The sequence below is a fragment of the Myotis yumanensis genome, unplaced genomic scaffold (genome assembly GCF_028538775.1).
Source record: "Myotis yumanensis isolate MYYU_CA2020_CCGP unplaced genomic scaffold, mMyoYum1.0.hap1 SCAF_2, whole genome shotgun sequence".
NCBI classification, from domain to species: Eukaryota; Metazoa; Chordata; class Mammalia; order Chiroptera; family Vespertilionidae; genus Myotis; species Myotis yumanensis.
Genome location: NW_027223753.1, coordinates 36,306,384 through 36,323,387, shown reverse-complemented (window position 1 = coordinate 36,323,387; position 17,004 = coordinate 36,306,384). Strand labels below are relative to the sequence as shown.

The window sequence follows — 17,004 nt, the reverse complement described above, 5'->3', positions numbered from 1 at the left end:
TTAAATTCTACTTGTAACCATGTCACAATGTATTAATTGGGTTCATATTTACATTATCAAGGACATTTGGCAGAAAATATTCATTTACCTTATTAAGTCAACCTACATATATTCTATCAATAAGCATAATTTCATGTTCCTGTTTACTTTTTAGATCATAACTATGATGATTATTTTCCCCAAGTTACAGTGCTATGTGTAAGTTTAATTAGAGAAATAATAAATAATGCATTAATTACCCTTCTTGCTTAAATCTGATAAATCATAATCCTAAAATTATGCAGATATATTTCCCCTCAGTAGTAACATTAATCTTTAATGCTCCATTAGCACCTTCTTCATATCTTCATTAAAGCATTTATTACACTGTAATGCAATTGTTAATTTACCTGACTTTTTTAGGCAGAAACCATTTCTTTCCACCACTGTAAGTCCTTACTTTGCATAGTCTCTGGTATGTAGTAAGTACACAATCAATATATGCTAAGTGAGTATCTACCATAGTAAAAGCATTGGATTTGAGGAACAGGAAGATTAAATGATAGCTCTGGCCTCCAAGAAGTACATGATCTAGTTGGGAAAATAAGAAATAGATACAATACAGATGAATATCTAATTAGCAGTACAGGCTAGCATAAGTATTTAAAAATTATTATGTAGTAGCAGAAAACAAATTCAGAGGAGAAAGATATTTTACAGGCTGAGAAAGCGAGCTTGAATTCATGGAAGCAGGAGCAAATGGGCTGGGCTTCAAAGACAACTTTATGTAAGTCTGGAAAAGAGGACATTCATAACAGGGGAACAAGGAAAAGTATAGACCCCAACACAACTATCTGAGAGAGCAATAACCAAATCAGTTTGGGTTGAAAGGAGAATTCACGTTAAAAAGTAGTGGGAAAAAAAAATTAGAAAGGGCAGATTACAAAGGCCATAAAACATCAGATAGTGTGGAGAATGGCTTAGTATCTAAATGTTAAATCCTGAGTTTATCAAATCTGGGGTAGCAGAGACTTGAGATTTAGTAGTATGTACTTCCTTTAAAAAAAGAAGTCATGTTTTCAAGTCGGTTCAAGGAAAGAAAAAAAGAAATATTGCTTCTTACGAGCATATTTAATAACAGGAATGATCAGGTACTCATTTCATTTTTCAACTACCTACTATCTGGGCATAATGTTAACTATTTTGTGTCATTTCAGTCTGTGTGTGGTATATTTTTCATTAAAAGGAGGAAATTAACACAAAATGAGAAATCATTTAAAATAAATTTGGAAAGACCGGCTAGAGGCTGTAATTTTAACACAACTGGCACTGAGATTAAAAAAAAAAAAAAAGATAGTTCAAAACAAATGAATAATTTAGTTACAAACAAGAAGGTAGCTTCTGAAGTTCTTTTTTTTTCTAAAGGAGTTATTTTTAAATGCAAATACTCTATTTTTAAACTAAGAGAAACAATTTTTATTGATTCAACAAAAATGTATTAGAAAGTAACTATATACAAAGTACCCTACTAGAGTCTACAAGAAGTGGCAAAAAGTGATGAATCAGGAATAAACCTAGGATTGTGGGTTAGCTTTGGGTCATCAATGGTAAAATATGAGAAGAGCAAGCCATTCGAGGTATCATTTCTCTCCCTTTTCCCTTCTTACCCCAATGATCCCATATTCTCTTTAAGGCTTCCTCTATCATAGTCCCAAAGCAACAAAATCAAGACTAATCTTTCTTCCCAACTACCATCAAATAACAACCTGAATCACTGGGTAGAGTAAAGGTTTGGAGTTCATACCAAAATTATAGACTTTAGATGGAAATATATCACTCCGTAAATTTGTTACATGTCATTTCCTGTTAGAAACAGAGAACACCAAGGAAGGTGGGTAAGGTGAAAGAGATTTAACTATGGCTTATCCATTCAAGTCATCCTGAGAGGGGAATTTAAGGAAAACATTTCCCTAGTGAAATATATATATTGATTTCAGCAAGGAAGGGAGAGGAGAGAGAGAGAAACATCAATGAGAGAGAATCATCGATTGGCTGCCTCTTGCACGCCCCACACTGGGGATGGAGCCTACAACATAGGCATGTGCAGGTCAACATTCTACCACTGAGCCACACTGGCAGGGCTCCCTAGTGAATCTTAAGTAGACATTTTTAGACTGAGCCTTAAAAAAGCATAATTTAATTAACCATGTTGACAGTTGCTTAATCTTTTAAAATTAGGCTTGAGGCCGAAACCGGTTTGGCTCAGTGGATAGCGCATCGGCCTGCGGACTGAAAGGTCCCGGGTTCGATTCCGGTGGAGGCCATGTACCTGGGTTGCGGGCACATCCCCAGTGGGAGATGTGCAGGAGGCAGCTGATCGATGTTTCTCTCTCATCGATGTTTCTGACTCTCTATCTCTCTCCCTTCCTCTCTGTAAAAAATCAATAAAATATATTTTAAAAAAAATAAAAATAAAAAATAAATAAATAAATAAAATTAGGCTTGAAATATATCTTGACTTTATTGGTCAATTGATATTTAAAAAGCAATTTTTCTTAGTTTAGGAAATGCAATCACACATTTTAAAGCTTTTTTTGACCATAGATGGCTGTATATAGTAGAGGAGAGTTCAGGCTTTAGTATCATACAGCCTGGATTCTAATCCATACAGTTGCTGAACTTCTATGTGCCTCTATTCTCATCTATAAAATGTAAATAAGATCTACTTTCATGGGATTATTTTAAAGATATAATTATAAAATCCATGTAAATGTTTTAGCATAATATCTTGACACAGTGATTAAAAATGTTAGTTATTACCCTGGCTAGCTATACTAATAAAAGGGTAATAGGCTAATTAGACTAGATAGACCGGACGTATTCTGAACAAAGCCACGGAGGTGGGGGCTGAGGCAGAGGCAGTTAGGGGCGATCAGGCCGGCAGGGGAGAGCAGTTAGGGGCAAACAGGCCAGCAGGGGAGAGCAGTTAGGGGCATCAAGTGGGCAGGCAGAGCGATTAGGGGGCAACAGGCCAGCAGGGGAGAGTGGTTAGGGACATCAGGCAGGCAGGCAGAGTGGTTAGGGGCAATCAGGCAGGCAGGCAGGTGAGCGGTTAGGAGCCAATGGTCCCAGATTACAAGAGGGATGTCCACAGGGATCGGGCCTAAACTGGCAGTCAGACATCCCCCAAGGGGTCCCGGATTGGAGAGGGTGCAGGCTGGGCTGAGGGACCCCCCACCCCCTGTGCATGAATCTCAAATACTAAAGCCTCAAGTTAATATATAACATTATTAAATCATTGGACCTGATTTTACTTATTTAAAAAGTACTTCATCCTCTTATAACCCCCACATTCTCTATATCATAAATATATTCAAACACCTTTGCCAAAGTAAATTCTCACCTTCGTTTTGTTCAAATTCGTCTAAAACCTTGTCCAGGTTGTAAGCTTCTGCTTGAAAGTAATTCTCCATCGGTGAGGAAACACCGCTTAAGAGACTTGTTTAAATCTAGAGAGATCAAATTTGTATTACATTTTCAAATGTTAAAATATAATTTATAGACAAAACAATTGGTACAAAAGGTCCCTCTTCGGGACTTTTTACTCAACTGCCTCCAACACATCCCTCCTTACCCAAATAATTCTAAATCTTTCAGCTTAGCTTACTTTCACAGGGCAGTCTTCCCTGAACCCCTAGAAAAGGTGATCTCCCTTTATAATCTCTCACAGCACTCCATTTTTTCCTTTATAATATTTATAACAATCTATAAATACACCTTGATGTGACTATTTTATTAATGTCAATCTTTCCCACAAGACTATAGATACCACAAAGGCAAACACTTGACTGTGCTCACCAAATGATTAGCACAGAGATTAATGTAGTACCTTTGCAATACATACCTCTGAAATGAATAAGTGAACAGTCTATACCAGCTAGCCAATGAGTTGTATTAAACTCCAATTATAGCCAAACCGGTTTGGCTCAGTGGATAGAGCGTCGGCCTGCGGACTGAAAGGTCCCAGGTTCGATTCCGGTCAAGGGCATGTACCTTGGTTGCGGGCACATCCCCAGTAGGAGGTATGCAGGAGGCAGCTGGTCGATGTTTCTCTCTCATCGATGTTTCTAACTCTCTATCCCTCTCCCTTCCTCTCTGTAAAAAAATCAATAAAATATATTTTTAAAAAAATAAAATGAAATAAAAAAATAAATAAACTCCAATTATGATTAATTCAGGCAAGCATCAAAAATAGATGTTAAAACCTTTTGGTAAATGGTTATTAGGGAAGAAATTATTCACAGTGTCTCAAAGTATCATTCCACAGATGACTTATTCATTACACAGAAGAAAATGTATGTTTACCGTGAAAAGATATGGTAATCACTACCTTAACCAAATTATCAAATATCATGAATAATTTAAGAAGTTGACATTATGCACCTCCTGATGTGATGCAATGAGAAGTTTAAAACTTCATCTACAAGTATTGTTGCCAAAAATGTTTAACTTGAATTCAACCAGGAAGAAACAATTAGACAAATCTAGAATCTATTCTATAACTGTCCTAAACTCTTCAAAAAATTCAGTGTTATAGAAAACAAGATCATTCTAAATTAAAAGAGACTAAAGAGATCACTGACTGGATCCTCAATAAAACATGCACATATTCATAAACAAAGCAAAACATAACATTTATGGGACAAGCAGGGGAATTTGAACCATACATTAGGTATAGTGAATTAGCAATCATTTTCTTGAATGTGATAACTATATTTTGATTTTCTAAGAGAATGCCCTTACTCTTAGGAAATGCCTGCTGAACTATTTAAGAAAGATATGTTGTACTATCTGCAATTAACCTTTGAATGATTGAGAGAGAAAAAAAGTATTAGAGTGTGAGTGTCGGGGTAAGAAGGGGAAGTGAAAAACTGCCCTGGCCAGGTAACTCAGTTGGTTACAGCATCGTCCTGTACACCAAAAGGTTTCCGGCTCAATTCCCAGTCAGGGCACATACCTCGGTTGCGGGTTTAATCCCCAGAAAGTGGGTACAGGAGAAAACCAATTGAAGTTTCTCTCTCACACTGATGTTTTTCTCTCTTTCTCGCTCTCCCTTCCTCTCTCTCTCTCTCTCTTAAACACACACACACACACACACACACACACACACACACATCCTCGGGTGAGGATTTGAAAAATATGGTAGAAATTGATGAATCTAGGTAAAGGCTATACGAGTCTTCGTTGTACTATTTATTCACTTTTTCTATAGGCTTGAAATTTTTCAAAAGAAAAGAAAAGATCCCTAGCCGGTTTAGCTCAGTAGATAGAGCGTCTGTCTACGAACTGAAAGGTCCCGGGTTCCGGGCTCAATCCCCAGTCGGAGGCATGCAGGAGGCAGCCGATCAATAATTCTCTCATTATTATGTTTCTCTCTCTCCCTCTCCCTTCCTCTCTGAAATCAATAAAAATATATATAAAAGAAAGGAGTGTAATGAACTAGTGGTGGAAAGCATTCCTTTCCACTGTGAATACAGACAAAATAGATTATTTTTTTAAGTTTATACACTCAACTTCAAAAGCTAGAAAAGGAAATATACAGATGCCATAAACCAGAAAGAAACCAAGCCACAGTAGTGAGTGAGAACTGAAAGGTGACAGTCCAGACAGCAACCTTCAGGCCTGGGATTTGAAAACTAGCAGGGAGGATGGGAATTATTGGCTGTAAACTTTTAGAAGTTTCTGCATTGGAGGTAGCCAGACTAGGCTCTCTGCACAAAGCCAAGAACTGGGGGGTGGGGGGAGGGGAATGCCCCAAATGGCCCCTATATTCAGCAATGGAGCAGGATGGAACAGAGTGCCAATAAAATTACCATTCAGAAAGTAGAATTCCTAGCCTGCTTCTCATTCAAGATTGGGAATGATATTAATTCTTCCCATTCATGAACATTAACATGATCTATCTCTATGCTTACTCAGCTCTTCCTGTGACTTGTAATAATGCTTTTAATTTTTTAAGTCTTAAAATATGGGATAGTGAGGAAAGAGTGGTGTATCTTTACTAATAAAAGCCTAGGTGGCCCTCACAGGACGCCCACACATCATCACAAGATGGCCACCACAAGATGGACAGCAGGGAGGGCAGTTGTGGGCGATCAGGCAGGCAGGGGAGGGCAGTTGGGGGCAACCAGGCTGGCAGGGGAGGGCAGTTGGGGGCGGGGCGACCAGGTCGGCAGGGGAGGGCAGTTGGGGGTGAGATCAGGCTGGCAGGGGAGGACAGTTGGGGGCGACCAGGACGGCAGGGGAGGGCAGCTGGGGGCAACCAGGCCTATAGGGGAGGGCAGTTGTGGGCAATCAGGCCCGCAGAGGAGGGCAGTTGGGGGCCATCAGGCCGGCAGGGGAGAGCAGTTGGGGGCAATCAGGCAGGCAGGGGAGCAGGTAGGGGCGATCAGGCTGGCAGGCAGAGGCGGTTAGGGGCAATCAGGCAGGCAGGCAGGCAAGTGGTTGAGAGCCAGCGGTCCCGGATTGTGAGAGGGATGTCCAAGATTAGAGAGGGTGCAGGCTGGGCTGAGAGGCAACCATCCCCCCCACCCCACCCCCAGTGCACGAATTTCATACACCAGACCTCTAGTGTGACTATAAAGAAGTAATACAAGAGAGATCTCATGGTGACAAATCTACATGTAATAAAGGGGAGAGAACTACATATACTCATAAGTATGTTCACAGTAGCATTATTCATAACAGCCAAAAGATAGAAACAACTTAAATATCCACCAACTGATGAATGGATAAAATATCAATTTTCTGGTTTTGAAATTATCTATAGTTATGTAGAGATGTCACAAATGAGAAAAAAATGGGTAAATGAAGTAACTTTCTATACTATTTTGCCCTTCCTATGAGCTTATAATCACTTCAAAATATAAAGTTTAAAAAATAAAAGGAAAAGAGTTATTTTAAAAAACTGAATAGTCATGGAGGCAGGATGAAGAGGGCATCTATGTAAGAGAGAATCAGAGCCGGAGTGTGGTAAATCATAGCCCAAGTGTGTAAGGGCGGCCCAGCATAAAGTGTCAGAGCACCAGCAGGGTGAGAAAGTTGTCTATTCAGAAGAACAGACCAGCATGGGGTATCAGAGCACAAGCAGGTAGGTAAAAAGGGTCCATGTGCAGGAGGGGTGAGAAGGAGACATAAGAGGGCAATCCAGGGTGGTAGGTCAGAGCTTGAACAGGATAAGAAAGGCCAAGGGAGCCTTAGCTGGTTTGGCTCAGTGGATAGAGTATCAACTCGAGGACTAAAGTGTCCTGGGTTTGATTCCGGTCTAAGGCATTTACCTTGGTTGCAGGTTAGATTCCCTGCCCTGGTCAAGGCATGTGCGGGAGGCAACCAATCAATGTGTCCCTCTCACATCAATGTTTCTCTCTCTGTGTCTCTACCTCTCCCTTCCACTCTGTCTAAAAATTAATGGGAAAATATCCTTGGATGGGGATTAACAAAAAGGAGGAGGAGGAGGAGGAGGAGGAAGAGGAGAAGGAGAGGAGGAGGAGAGGAGGAGGAAGAGGAGGAGGAGGAGGAGGAAGAGGAGGAGGAGGAGGAGGAAGAGGAGGAGGAGGAGGAGGAGGAAGAGGAGGAGGAGGAGGAGGAAGAGGAGGAGGAGGAGGAGGAGGAAGAGGAGGAGGAAGAGGAGGAGGAGGAGGAGGAAGAGGAGGAGGAGGAGGAGGAGGAGGAAGAGGAGGAGGAGGAGGAGGAAGAGGAGGAGGAGGAGGAGGAGGAGGAGGAGGAGGAGGAGAGGAGAGGAGGATGAGGAGGAGGAGGAGGAAAAAGAAAATTATAGTGGACTGGTTACAGGTAAAGAGATGGATCAAATAAGTGATTACATGAAGACAATGAAAGAAAGACTATCACTGTTGAAGAAAGGGGTTAAAATGTGGAAAAAGAGAAAACTATAAAGAACCCTGCAGTGTTAGTTTGAAATTTGAGGTATCAGTGTGAACTCATGGACTTCAATAAACATAGACGCTTATAGCAATAAATATAATACAAATGTACGGGAGCCTGTGTGTGCGTGTGTGTGTGCGTGTGCATGTGTGTATTTTCTAGCTCTTTCCATAGAGGATCTTGGAACAGCAAAGCCCCACCTCAACTCCAAGAAGCAATAAGTATACATACACCAGATTTTGTTTTTACATATTGTTATCCACTAAAATGAACCAGAGCTCCAGGGAGAAATGGCTAATTCCAAAACTGAAGTAGAAAAAATACAAGACTTTTGATGAGGCCGAAGCCGGTTTGGCTCAGTGGATAGAGCGTCGGCCTGTGGACTGAAAGGTCCCAGGTTCGATTCCGGTCGGGGGCATGTACCTGGGTTGCGGGCACATCCCCAGTGGGAGATGTGCAGGAGGCAGCTGGTCGATGTTTCTCTCTCATCGATGTTTCTAGCTCTCTATCTTTCTCCCTTCCTCTCTGTAAAAAATCAATAAAATATAAAAAAAAAAAAAAAAAAAAAAAAAAAAAAAGACTTTTGATGAGGTTGTAGAGAACCCTCAAACACTGCTGGGAGAAAAGTAAAATGGTATGGTAACTTCGGAAAACATTTGTTATTTCCTCAATAAGTTAAATAGAATTAACACTTGGCATAGCTTTTCCACTCCTGGGTTTATACCCAAGAGAAATGAAAACATATTCATACAAAAAGTTATCTGCTAATGCTCATAACCAGCATTATTCATAACAGCCAAAATTGGAAACATCTATCTATCGATGAATTGATAAATAAAATGTGATATGGAATATTATATGATAAAAATGGATGAGTACTGTTATATGATACAACATGGATGAATCTTGGAAATATTACGGTAACTGAAAAAATCAGGCACAAGGAACAACTGTAATAATCTGAACAATAAAGATTTAATTTTTTTAAAAAGCAGGCACAAAAAGCTATATATTAAATGATTCCATTTATACAAAATGTAAAGACTAAGCAAATCCACAGTAAATTAGTGGTTGCCACGAGTTGGGGGAAAGGGAGGGAAATGGGAAGTGACTGCTAATGAATACAGATTTCTTTTTGGGATGATAAAAATGTGGAATTAGTGGTGATAACTGCACAACTCTCTAAGTACCTATTAATAAAACAATGAACTATACACTTTTAAAGGCTGTTTTATGGTATGTGAATTATTATTTCAATTTTTAAAAAAGAAGATCCTTGAATATTTATCTTGTGTACTGGAAAGCAAAGAAGTGCTTCAAGAATGATTGGAATATGTTAAAAAGACACACAAACCAGCCTGAAAGAGCTCCCACAGGCCAAATCAGAGACAATTTGAGCATCAAAATAAATAATGATAGCAATGGATTACAACCCTTTGAATAAAAAAGAAAACCATGAGTCTTTACAACATGAGTGAGTAAATCACAAGTGTGATGAGGAATAGGATATCTACATAATTTCAAAGCTCCTCTCCACAAAAAGACTTACTAATTACCATAGAAGCCCTAACCGGTTTGGCTCAGTGGATATAGCGTCAGCCTGTGGACTGAAGGGTCCCAGGTTCGATTCCGGTCAAGGGCATGTACCTTGGTTGTGGGCACATTCCCAGTAGGGGGTGTGCAGGAGGCAGCGAATCAATGTTTTCTCTCATCAATGTTTCTAACTCTCTATCCCTCTCCCTTCCTCTCTGTAAAAAAAAAAATCAATAAAATATATTTAAAATTAAAAAAAAAAAATAAAGAAGAGTCACTTCAGAGATAAAGCCTGGAAGATACTACCTTACACAGGTGATCAAAGTGAATATCATCAATATTAGAAATTGTGCTCCCTGATGAATTGCAATAAAAAGGACATAACAATGTTGATACTGAGGGAGGCTATGTGTGTGGGATGGGGTGTGGGTAACAAGGAATAGGGATAGGATTATTTGGGAACAGGCTGTCCTTTCTGCTCAATTTTGCTATGAACCTAAAACTGCTCTAAAAAATAAAGGTTAGCCCTGACCGGTTTGGCTCAGTAGATAGAGCGTCGGCCTGCGGACTGAAGGGTCCCGGGTTCGGTTCCAGTCAAGGGCATGTACCTTGGTTGCGGGCACATCCCCAGTGGGGGGTGTGCAGGAGGCGGCTGGTCGACGTTTCTCTCTCATCGATGTTTCTGACTCTCTATCCCTCTCCCTTCCTCTCTGTAAAAAATCAATAAAATATATTTTTAAAAAAATAAAGGTTATTAATCAAGAACAAAAACAGCACCACTTCTGTGATATTCCCACCAAAAGTGCATTACCTGAACCTAGTCATGAGGAAATATCAGGCACATTCTACAAAATAACTGGTCTGCAATTTTTAAGTGTCAAGGTCAAGAAAACCAAATACCACAGAACTATTCCAGAAAGGAGACTACAGAGACATGGCAACTAAATGCAACATGTGATTTGAAACTAGATCCTGTTTTACATAAAGAACATTATCTGTACAACTAGGGAAACTTGAATAAGGTCCGAGAATTAGATGGTTGTAATGCATCAGTTAATCCCCTGACTTTGATGGCTGTATTGAGATTATGTAGGATGCTGTCCTTGTTTGTAGTAAACAGTTTCAAAGGTGATGCAGCATTCAGCTAGCAACTCTCAAATGGTTCAGAGAAAAAAAGTTTTTTGTAATATACTTGCACCTTTTCTATAAACTTGAAATCACTTTTAAATTCTTTAAAATGCACCAAAAGTGTCTATCATGTTTTTAATTTCTAGAGCACTTTCTTTTTCTGATTCTTTTAATGATATCTTGATCTTATTTCATGGATATAATTTTTTCTCTTACCTCTCTGATATAATTACCTACAGTTTTGTTTTTGTTTTCAAACTTTCTTCTATTTCCAATATCATTTCCTTCAAGTTCCTCTTTTGTACTTTTGTGTTTTGGTCTCTGTCTTTCACATTGGAGGTGTTCCCCAAATGCCTATCTATTGAACAAATGAAGTACTAAAAGCCAATTGGAAAGTTCTGCATGTGTGGCTTCTCAACTAGAAGGCTTCCAATGAGTGGTGATTGGTTAAAAACACAACTATTTCACTGAAAGACCTCAAAATGTCAGTATACATAAGTTTTTTTCTCTGGACTCCAGAGAAGACTCATCATCTCCTGTCAGGGAGTGCAGAGCTGTAATACCAGAAAATCACCTTCTGAAAGAGCAAAGAGTGAGGGAAAGGGTCTCACTTGTCAATATATAGGATTTCCTCTAATCGCCATTTTCACTATGGTGCCTCGCCCTGATATCGGTGAGCCTCTTTAGTTTCATTTTCCAAAGAACAACCTGTGGTCTCCTGAGGACTTGGGAGAGGGGCAGGCTTCTCACTACATAAACTGTGCCTCTCAAAAGATTTAAATCTATGTCAGGATTCTTTACCTGCCTTCTTATAAAAGTATCCATCTCCTTTTAAAAACAAGTCACTAAATATTATACATGCACATCTCAAAAAGGAATGTAATAACTTAATTTTCAGTAGTTTCTTCCTGAAGATCTCATCTTTTGTCTTTGGGTTTGTAGACCCCTTTTGTTCTTTTTTATTCTGTTGACCAGAGTCCTTTTGAACAATCTCCTGAATCTATCTTTTACAGCACTGATCTGACTGCCTCTCTGGATCCTTCACTGGGACTTCCTCTTTATGCCATATACTAATTGCAATAAATGTGTACATACATGCATCAAACATTACTAAGCATCTACTAAATACCAGGCACTGTCCTAGTCATTAGGTTACAATGACAAATAGAACAATGTCCTTGGCCTAAAAGTGCCCAACGTTTCATAGAGGAGATGGATAAATAAATTTAAAACAAAAAAAACACATAAAACATTGTGGTATATACTAATTGACATATATGTACTGGTGCTATGGAGCCAAAGAAAAGGTGAATCCAACCTGGACTTAAGCAAGGGTGTATAATTTTGGGTAGGGTAGGCTTTAGTAATAAATACTAGTATTATAATAATTAATTATTGCTGATTATTTATTATTTATTACTAGAGGCCTGGTGCACAAAAATTTGTGCACTTGGGGGGTCCCTCAGCCTGGCCTGTGCCCTCTCGCAATCTGGGACCCCTAGGGGTATGTCCACCCGCTCCCCTGGGGATTGGGCCTAAGCTGGCAGTCAGACATCCCTCTGGCAGCCTGGGAGCCCTCGGGGGATGTCCACTTGCCAGCAAGGAGCAGGCCTAAGCTGCAGTCAGACATCCTTAGCGCTGCTGAGGAGGTGGGAGAGGCTCCCGCCACCACCACTGTGCTGGCAGCCATCAGCCTGGCTTGTGGCTGAGCAGAGCTCCCCCTGTGGGAGCGCACTGACCACCAGGGGGCAGCTCCTGCATTGAGCATCTGCTCCCTGGTGGTAAGTGTGTGTCATAGTGACCAGTCATTCCCAGTGGTTCTGCTGTTGGGGTCAATTTGCATATTACCCTTTTATTATATAGGATTATTGACTATCTTCGCAGTGGATGAAAACTTCCTAAAGAAGTAGCACCTGAAGAATAAGATTTTGCCACATGAAAGCAGAGAAGGGTAGGGGACAAGAAATACCTTGCTAACTGCAGGCCCAGAAGTTTTGATGAGGAAGGCATTACTGCTAAATGTCTTTGTTCCACTCTCAACTGAATAGAAAAGGAGCTCAGTCTCCTGTTAGACCCTGCCTCTATCCTCAAAGCTTACATGGAAAACCAGAAACTCAGCCAGAATATACGACACTCCATTAGTGAATGATGTAATCAGTTTCTGAAACCAATCTCATCTATATACCCTCTACCCCACCACCATTTTTTACCCCTTAAATAATCAAACATGATTTCTAGTCAGGAAAAAGCCAATGATTCCTGCTCTAAAGGACTATTAAAATACTTCCAATTTTATTTTCTTTTACAAATAAGCGTAGATGTATTTAGTTATTATTGATTGGTTTTAGAGAGAGAGAAAGGGAAAGAGTGTAAGAGAGAAACATCAATTTGTGGAGAATCGAAGATGGCGGCATAGGTAAACACCGGAGACTGCCGCCGTGGACAACCACTTCAAAAATACAACTAAAAGTCGGAGCGGACATCAACCAGAACCACGGGAAGGCTGGCTGAGGAGAGTCTCTTCAACTAGAAGCAAAAACAACAGCATTCCGACGCTCAGGGGAGGCGCAGTGTGGAAAATTTAAAGGTACGGCGGTGCGGTGGTGAGGGTGCGCGCGCAAAGCGGGCTGGCGGCTGAGGGCGCGATTGTCGTTTTCAATCAGGAGCCAGTCTCAGACTCTGGGCTACAGATCCGGGCGAGTCTCTAGGGACCCAGACTCAAACGGGAGAAGCGGGACTGTCTGGTTACGGCCCCTCCGAGGTTTGCAGCGATTGCTGGGACAGAGAGGCAGAGCCCCTGGGGACGGACTGAGAGCGGCCATAGCTGCTCCCTCCCCTCCGCCCTGTTGAGCCCGCCCCGCCCAAACCCTGCGCACAGCCATTTGCCGATCGCCTCAGGCAAGGGCTGGACTAGCGCCTCCCCTGAGGACTGAAGTTTTCCCACAGCTGATTTCCACCGCCAGTCGGCCTGGTGGTCAAATCCCTCTAGTGTTAACTACAACAATTAAGGCTTGGCTAGAACAAGACTGCGCACAGAGACCACAAGGGGGTGCACCAAGAAAGCATAAAAGATGCGGAGACAAAAAACATGACAGAAATGGAGGATATGGAGCTAAGAATCGCAATTTTGAGGGCTTGCCATAAATTTGTGCAGAGCCTCACGAAAACTAATGAGACCCTCGATGCTACGATAAAGAAATTAGAAAGTAAGCATACACGGACTGAAATAAAGAATATTATACCCAATAGCAGACCAGAGGAGCACAAGAATCAAACCAAAGATTTGACAAAAAACACCCAATTGGAAAAGCAAAATGAAAAAAGAATCCGAAAGTGTGAAGATAGTGTAAGGAGCCTCTGGGACAGCTTTAAGCGGACTAATATCAGAGTCATTGGAGTGCCAGAAGATGAGAGACAGCAAGATATTGAAAACCTATTTCAAGAAATAATGGCAGAAAACTTCCCCCACCTGGAGAAAGAAATGGACTTACAGGTCCAAGAAGCGCAGAGAACCCCAAACAAAAGGAATCCAAAGAGGACCACACCAAGACACATCATCATTAAAATGCCAAGAGCAAAAGACAAAGAGAAAATCTTAAAAGCAGCAAGAGAAAGAGGCTCAATTACCTACAAGGGAATACCCATACGACTGTCAGCTGATTTCTCAACAGAAACTTTGCAGGCCAGAAGGGAATGGCAAGAAATATTCAAAGTGCTGAATACCAGGAACCTACAACCAAGATTACTTTATCCAGCAAAGCTATCATTCAGAATTGAAGGTCAGATAAAGAGCTTCACAGATAAGGAAAAACTAAAGGAGTTCATCACCACCAAACCAGTATTATATGAAATGCTGAAAGGTATCCTTTAAGAAGAGGAAGAAGAAGAAAAAGGTAAAGATACAAATTATGAACAACAAATATGCATCTATCAACAAATGAATCTAAGAATCAAGTGAATAAATAACCTGATGTACAGAATGAACTGGTGACTATAATGAATCAGGGACATAGAAAGGGAATGGACTGACTATTCTTGGGGGAAAAAGGGTGTGGGAGATTCGGGAAGTGACTGGACAAAAATCATGCACCTATGGATGAACTCAGTGGGTGGGGAGTGAGGGTGGAGGGTGGGTGGGAGCTGGAAGGAGGGGAGTTATGGGGGGAAAAAAGAGGAACAAATGTAATAATCTGAACAATAAAGATTTAAAAAAAAAACAAAAAAAAAAACATCAATTTGTGATTTGTTGTTCCACTTGCTTTTTGTTTTTTTTTCATACTCACCCAAAGATATTTTCTTCCATTGATTTTTTTAGTGAGAGTGGAGGGGAGGGAAAAGGAGGGGATGGGGGTACAAGAGAGCAAGACACATTGATGTGAAAGAGAGACATCAATCGGGAACTCCCACTGGCATCCCTACCAGGTCCGGGTAATTAAGCCCACAACCAAGGTACACGTCCTTGACTTCAGTCATCGGGCTGACACTCTAACCACTGAGCAAAACAGGTCAGGGATGTTGTTCCTCTTTATTTATGCATTCATTGGATGATTCTTGTATGTGCCCTGACGGGGCTCGAACCCACAACCTTGGCATACTGGGATGACGGCTCTAACCAACTGAGCTACCCAGCCAAGGCACTACTTCCAATTTTCTTAAAAGTATTGCTCTTCATAAGTAGTTTAAAAATGCAAAAGAATGTAATTAAATCTATATTTCTGGTTCCCTGCCCCAAAATTAGCTTTAACTGTTAAACTCTTGCATGATGAATAAGAAATGTAAATGGCACTAATTGGGTAGATTACTATTATTTGCTCTTAACAATATTGCTCAAATCCATGTTCTTCTTCATGGTGAAATTACCTTTGTACACTCAAGGTAGAAATTGACTCTAAAAGCACTGATAGAGGACTTAGCATTTTTGACATAATTCAACAGTAATTTAAAAATATCCTTTTGTTCTGAATTTAAGTCAAATATTTCTTAAAACTACACTGCTGATTTAACAAGAGGTAATGTTATTAATGAATCAAGCAGCATATATACATAAGCATTATTTTCTATAGATCTAGTTTTTTTCTTAGGTTCAAGCTCTAAGAGAAATAGGAACATTGGTTTTCTTACCTTTTTCCCCTTACACGTGTGATAAGAAACAGACTTCCCTGTGCTTAATCATGATGCTTGCTGCATTACCAGCCAGTCTTGCTGATTCAGTATGTTCTGTTTGATCCTAAAGAAAAAAACACATTGCTCATTACATTTGCAAGAAAAGCTGTAATTTTCTTCATATAAACCTATCATAGCCAGACAAATAAAAGCTATGGGGCTTAATCAATAAATTACAATTACATCTTCAGATTCGAAGATGTGACTGGCCAGCATGAAATGTAATGCAACAGCAGACACATTTTATTGTCTAAAAAGGCCAATAGGTAAATATTACAATGAACAATTAAGACTTTTTGCACACTTCTTATTTTCAATACATAATACAGAGTGAAACATCAAGGCAGGCTCTTTCTACCCAATGTCTTTAATTATGTTAATTAATAATAATACTACTGATTTATGTTACAACTAGGGGCTCAGTGCACAAATTCGTGCACCTTGAAAGGAACTGTGGGCGGCGAGGCTGCGGTGGGCACAGGGGCAGGTCTCCTCCCATCCTCCACGCCCCTGCCCAGCCCCTCCCACCGTGGCCCCCAGTCCCCTATCTGCTATCAGCCTCAGCTCCCGCCCCGCCGCTCCCACATGCTGACAGCACCGGCCCCGCTTGCACCTGCTGAAGGCGCGGGGTGATTGGGCCCGGCACCAGCAGTGGGTGTGAGTGGGGCTGGTGCCATCAGCAGGTGCAAGCGGCAGCTGCTGCCCCGATCGCCCCTCAGGAGCGGGGGGAGGAGAAGCCCTGAGGGGCGATTGGGGCCGGCAGCCACAGCTTGCACCCACTGACGGCGCTGAGCTATCGGGGCTGGCACCAGGTGCCACCAGTGGGTGCAAGTGGGGCCAGCACCGGCAGCAGGTGCAAGCGCCAGGTGGGACCGCAGCACATGGGAGCAAAGAATTTTCAGTAACCACCAGAGGCTCGCCCTGATGACAGCAATTGGCGTCCCGCCTTGGTCTGGTGCCCCCGCTCACCTGCTCCACCGTCCCGCCGCGGCCAACGCCCGCCATGTTTTGTGCATGCCCCCTGGTGGTCAGCGCAAATCATAGCAACCGGTTGTTTGGTTGTTCAGTTGTTCCATCGGTCTATTTGCACATTAACCTTTTATTATATAGGATAAGCTCTCCAAGAATCCAAAGCTAACAAACCTGCTGCTTCACAAAAAAGTCTTCTGTTAGTGTGATTTTTTTTCCTACCTACAAAGAACTCTTAAAATGAGAGATTCAAAAGCTTCCTGCTAAGATTTTTATTGCCAAACAACTGTT

The 17,004-nt window shown here is 41.2% G+C and overlaps 1 protein-coding gene across 3 annotated transcripts in view; it reads right to left on the bottom strand.

Moving 5' to 3' along the window:
• The window catches only part of ZFYVE9 (zinc finger FYVE-type containing 9), a 120,915-nt gene that overhangs the window by 64,127 nt on the left and 39,784 nt on the right, over window positions 1-17,004 (bottom strand). For all 3 annotated transcript variants that reach the window (XM_070405118.1, XM_070405117.1, XM_070405119.1), the window contains exons 2-3: window positions 15,703-15,808; window positions 3,383-3,488 (exon numbers count right to left, since the gene is read on the bottom strand). In XM_070405118.1, coding sequence (XP_070261219.1) covers window positions 3,383-3,452 — 70 coding nt within the window. In that variant the 5' untranslated portion in view covers window positions 3,453-3,488; window positions 15,703-15,808. The remainder of the gene's footprint in view (window positions 1-3,382; window positions 3,489-15,702; window positions 15,809-17,004) is intronic.